The sequence below is a fragment of the Plectropomus leopardus genome, chromosome 11 (assembly GCF_026936395.1).
Source record: "Plectropomus leopardus strain MGB_pleo_1.0 chromosome 11, ASM2693639v1, whole genome shotgun sequence".
NCBI lineage: Eukaryota > Metazoa > Chordata > Actinopteri > Perciformes > Serranidae > Plectropomus > Plectropomus leopardus.
In genome coordinates, this window is record NC_142186.1 from 36,621,241 (window position 1) to 36,626,360 (window position 5,120).

Here is a 5,120-nt window from a genome sequence, read left to right on the forward strand (position 1 = left end):
GAGACAGACAGGGAGTCAGACAGACTAACATAACGTACAAAAGCAGCAGACTGATCCTTTAACACCGGCGTCTCCGTCTGCAGGTGTGAAGATGTGAGCTGTTGTTCAGGACAGCCGGTTGCCTAGCAACACACACACGGTGTCAGAGGTCTAATAAAAACCTGCAGGATACCTCGTTAGCAGTTTAATGAGACCGCTGATCCAGGTTCAGTTTTCAAGTTTTATTTTAGCGCATGAACTGATCAGGATTCACAGACTACATTTCCCATCATCCCCTCTGGGTTTAAGACTCCAGCTGCTGCTCGGTGCCACAGAGACAAACGGGAACAGGACACGGTGAGATCATTAAAGGAATAATCCACCGTTCTGACCGAAGAGCTGCTCAGTCTGACGTGACTGAAAACAAATCATCGAATTATTAACGTCCTCCACACATTAACCCTTTGTGTCCACGGTGATTACCGGTGTTAAAGCTGCTCCGTGGAGTTTTCTTGTAAACAAACTTCACAGGGAAACTTAAACAGCAGATTAGTGACAATTTAATGAAACCAGTGCTGAACTTTATTCAGTTTACAGACTTTAAAAACAATTTTCTGGCCAAAATGTTGGAATATTCCTTTATTTAAAAAATCAGTTTTATGAGTTTTTATGTTGAATCCAAATCCATGAAACATGATGTTTTTAAATAATCTGGTTTTGATGTGACGTCACTTTTTGTTGCTCCCATCACACTTCATCCTCCGACACACACACACACACACACACACACACACACACACACACACACACACACACACACACACACACACACACACACACCACCTGAACTGAAGCTTAAACGGTACAAAAGTCTGAACGTCGTCTATAAAAATAAAGTTTTCTCAGTCAAACTGATTGTTTTTAAGTCCACAGGAGGTCGATGCTGGTGTGACCTGCTGAAGTGTCTCTGAGCAGGACAGACGTCTCTTCACTGGGAGGTAAAACAACGATCCGTCTTCAGGTCCAGTTCATCACATCCAGTCTCATTTTATCTCCCGTGAGTTTCATCGTTCTTCTCAACAGGATCAGGACTTTAGGACACTGATTTCTATCTTAAAAAGAAAACTTTGCATTAAATGTGAGAAATAAAATGACCTTTTGGTTAGAAATTGTTTTCTCTTTATCCCTCCGGTTATGTTGTTGTAGTGGTTTAAATTTTCCTGTTTCAAAGTTTAAAAATACAGAAAAAATATTTCTAATAACTTTTGGAGCAAAAAACCACACAGACATTAACAAAATGTTCCTTCCTATTTGTTTAGGTTTCCTGTTGTAAAAACTTTGTGTAAAACCTAAATTTAAAGTTAAGGTTTAAGGTGTAAATTTGAATTGAAATGGTGAATGTGACACCTAACACAAGACGTTTTGTTTAAATGAATCGACGCCCCTGAACAGAACCTATTTCCAAAACATAAAAAAAGTGTTTAAAAATTATTTAATAGAAAAAAAAATCTCATCAGTAAATCCTGAACTGAAAGAGGAGAAAACTTTATTAGACTAATTATTAATACATTTTATATTTACTGAGCCTAAAATAATATTTTTGGAGAAACTATAGACGACCTTCAGATGGTTAAACATGGACCGAGTTTATTTGAACCAGGATCATTATTGCTGTTCCTCAAAGCTGAACACAACAGGAGGGTTAATTCATCTTATAAAATAATCACAGCTTTAGATCGACTTCTAGATTTTGTTTTTATATGTTTGTTTTCTGCTCATTCAAAGTGCAGCTGGTCCTGACCTGAAGAGACGAACAATCAGACTCTGGGATCTGGTCTTGTTGAGTCTACTCAAGTTTGTTTCAGGTGTTTTAAGGATTGTGGGATTAGATTCAAACATAGTGGAGAATAAATCTGTCCTGTTTTTGTCCAACATTTCCACCGGAGACAGTGAGGTTCCAGCTGAGACTGGAGAGCTGCTGGCGTCTCCTGCAGCCTCCAGAGTCTCCGAAAAATTCACATTCAGAAAGAGGAAGAAGAGTCCGAGGTGGCTCCAGATGGTTTGGTGCATAGTATCAATTTCTCCTCGTCTGGAGGTTTTCAAGGATCGTAAAACTTGTACCTGATCCCAAAGGACTTGTGTCCCAGTCTCAGGGTAGACCTGATCAAAAACAGAACAGACAGCCACTGGTTCCTCTGAATCCAAATGGAGGAGGACTTGAGCTACGTGGGTTTTAAGGTTTGAACAAAATAGTTCATACGACGTAAAATATCAAAACCTGAAGCTGATCGGACTTCTGCTCATCTACCGTCACATTTAGAGTCGACCACCTCCTGACCTCTGACCCCCCCAGCATTCAAGACATCCTCCTTCATTCAGTATTTACCCTGCATTCGTACCGTTAACTGTTTCCTTTTCATGTCCGGCTGCATAAACTATCAACGTAACAACAAATCTCCAACATAAATATTCATAAAGTGAAATAAAAAGCATCCAAAGTGATGGTCTTTCCTCGTCTCTGAACTCTCATCTTGGCACGTTTTCTTTCCCTTTGACGAGAGCCGTCAGATTTCTTTAAAGGTACCTCAAGTGTCTGTGCAACAAAAAGGAGAATTTAGAGAGATTTTCAAAGTCTGGAAAAGTATTTAAAGAGTAACTAAACCCCCAACTTTTGGTTTAAGGACCTCCTCCCTTGAGTGTGAAAAAGATATCAAAAATGGGCAGGGCTGGGATAAGACACTGTGCCGCCTCTTGATCCACAGCACCTCCCTGTACCCCACACACACAAAAAAGTGATGGGTTGGTCGGCAGCAGTCCTTGATACCAGGATTGGATCAGCAAAGAGAAAAAAATCAATTGCAATAGCCATATTTCAACCCTTACAAGCAAAACATTGTGCATATTTATAACACAAATGACGAATTTTAATACTTAGACATAGGCTACATACATATTACTAGACGGAGTCTTAAAATCTTTCCCTGTTGTTATGAGCAACTTTTTGCATCGTTGCAGCTCTAATCTCCATCCATACCAACACGCTTTAAAAGCCTCATGACCATTCAGGTACACTGTGCAAGCGTAAGCCGGTGTAACACATCTTGGCTTATAACCAATTAGAAAGTGATCACAGATGTCTGCGGGTTTTGGGTTTTAAAGATAAAATTAGGACAGCAGCCTTTCCAAACTGCTCTCTTTTAAAGCTGCTGAAACGCCTGATTAGAAAAGATGCCCGGCCATAACGTAGCAATATTGATGCGTCCTAAATTCAAACTGAGTAATGCGGATGTAGCTTTAAACTCAAATGACGAGTTAAACCTAAATCAAATTTATTGCTTTTCAAGTGAAAAAAGCGGTTTGTGGTTTAGTTACTCTTTAAAGGTGTTTCTGAAAGATGAGACTTAAGTTAAATTTGTGCTACACACAGTTTTTGAAAGTACGATTTTTTGTGAAGAGGCGATGTGCACCTGAGCACTGAGCCGTACCCGTCAGCAGGACGGTCCTGGCTCCTCCTGACAGCTGACAATCAAAACCTGAATTTGTCCAAATAACTTAAAAGTGGTTGATCCAGTTCTCAGCAGCTTCGTCTGAAGTCCAACAAACAGAAACAGAAGCCTCGCTCCGTTACGTGGTTTCACCTGGACCGGACCGGTCTGAACCGGTTTGTACCAGAACGAGTCAGTACCATGCAGCTCACATCAGGCTTTTGCGGTCTGGGTTCAGTTTGGTGCTGTTGGAGGGGGTGAGGGGGGAGGAGGAGTCCAGTTGTCTGTACAACGCCCTCAGCTCCTTCACCTCCTCCAGCACTTCCCGGGCCTGGCTCCAGGCCGCCGACGCCTCCTTCAGGAGTCTCTCGGCTTCAGCTCGCGCTCCTTCGGTTGACTCTTTCCCCTTCATCTTCCCCCGCTCCCCGGCCTCCCCCTCAGCCTCCCCTCGCACCTCCGTCAGCAGCCGCTCTGTCTTGTCAAGCTTCTGGCTGATGAGCTCCTGCAGTTGGCCGATCGGCGCTGCTGTGCCGTTCATCATCGCGGTCGGAGAACGGGTCGCCGTCGCCGCCGTCTTGTTCTTAGCAGCTTTAGTCTCTGAGTGCGTCAGGATCTCGTCCATGGAGGCGCAGCGGTTTTTCTCCGCCGTCGTCAGGCGTTTTCCAGACTGTGGGGTTTGACCCGTGTGCTCCCACACCACCGCCACCTCACGGGGAAGACTCTGGGATTTCCCAGAAGCCTCTGCAGTCTTGGCAGAAAGAGCACCGTCAGTTTTGGACCTCGGACAGTCCGGGCCGAGGTGGGACAGAGATTTGTCCAAGTCCACCCTGAATCTGTCGCAGCTGTCGGCTCCCTGAGAAACAGGAGCGTCCTCCTCCTGGATCAGATCCAGAGTCAGCATCCCGTCTGAGGAGGAGGTGGAGGCCTGACGGACAGAGAGGAGGCGGGTGAGTCCGAGACGACCGCTACAACACAAACTGATAAAAACCTTCAAATATCTATAATCACACTCTGGGCAGAAACATCTAAAGTCATCAAGACTTCAGTTTTTACCGTCTGAAACAATCTCAACTCAAGGTCCACTTACTTTCTTTGTGTGTTGTTGAGCTTTTGACTATCACACAGTTTTCATCAGTAGATTCAGTTTGCTTAGTGGTCATGGAGCCCTAAGATGGCCTGACTTTCCATAATTTGGGGCAGGTCATCAATGTGTCCTTAAAATAACCGAGAGGACTGCCTGATATACTCAAAAGCTCCAGAACAAATAACCACATGGACCTTGAGTTGAGTTTGTTCTGTGGGATGCTGTTTCTAAGGTCTAACTGTCGAGTTCAATGTGAACAAGAATCCCTAAACCTGCTCAAAATAATGAAAAGTTTGAACAACTACAATTGCTGATAAAGACCATGCGATTTGGTCAAAAGCTCCAGAACAAGTAACTACGAGGATCTTGAGTTAAAATCATTCTGTCCAATGATGTTTCTATGGTCAAACAGCTGAGTTCAACAAGTACAAGAAGTCCTAAACATGCTTCAAACAATGAAAAGTTTGAACAGCTACATTTCAAAAACAAAAGCGCTAATCCCATCGACTGATGAGGACCATGTGGTTCTGTCAAAAGCTCCAGAACAAGAAAATGGACCTCAGGTTGAGGCT

At 43.3% G+C, this 5,120-nt stretch overlaps 1 protein-coding gene across 1 annotated transcript in view; it reads right to left on the minus strand.

Annotated features, from left to right (window-relative positions):
- Positions 1-202: 202 nt before the first annotated feature.
- Positions 203-5,120, minus strand: part of plekho1b (pleckstrin homology domain containing O1b) — a 19,517-nt gene continuing 14,599 nt past the window's right edge. The window contains exon 6 of the mRNA XM_042489824.2: positions 203-4,389. Within this exon, the coding sequence (XP_042345758.2) occupies positions 3,673-4,389 (717 nt within the window). The 3' untranslated portion in view covers positions 203-3,672. The remainder of the gene's footprint in view (positions 4,390-5,120) is intronic.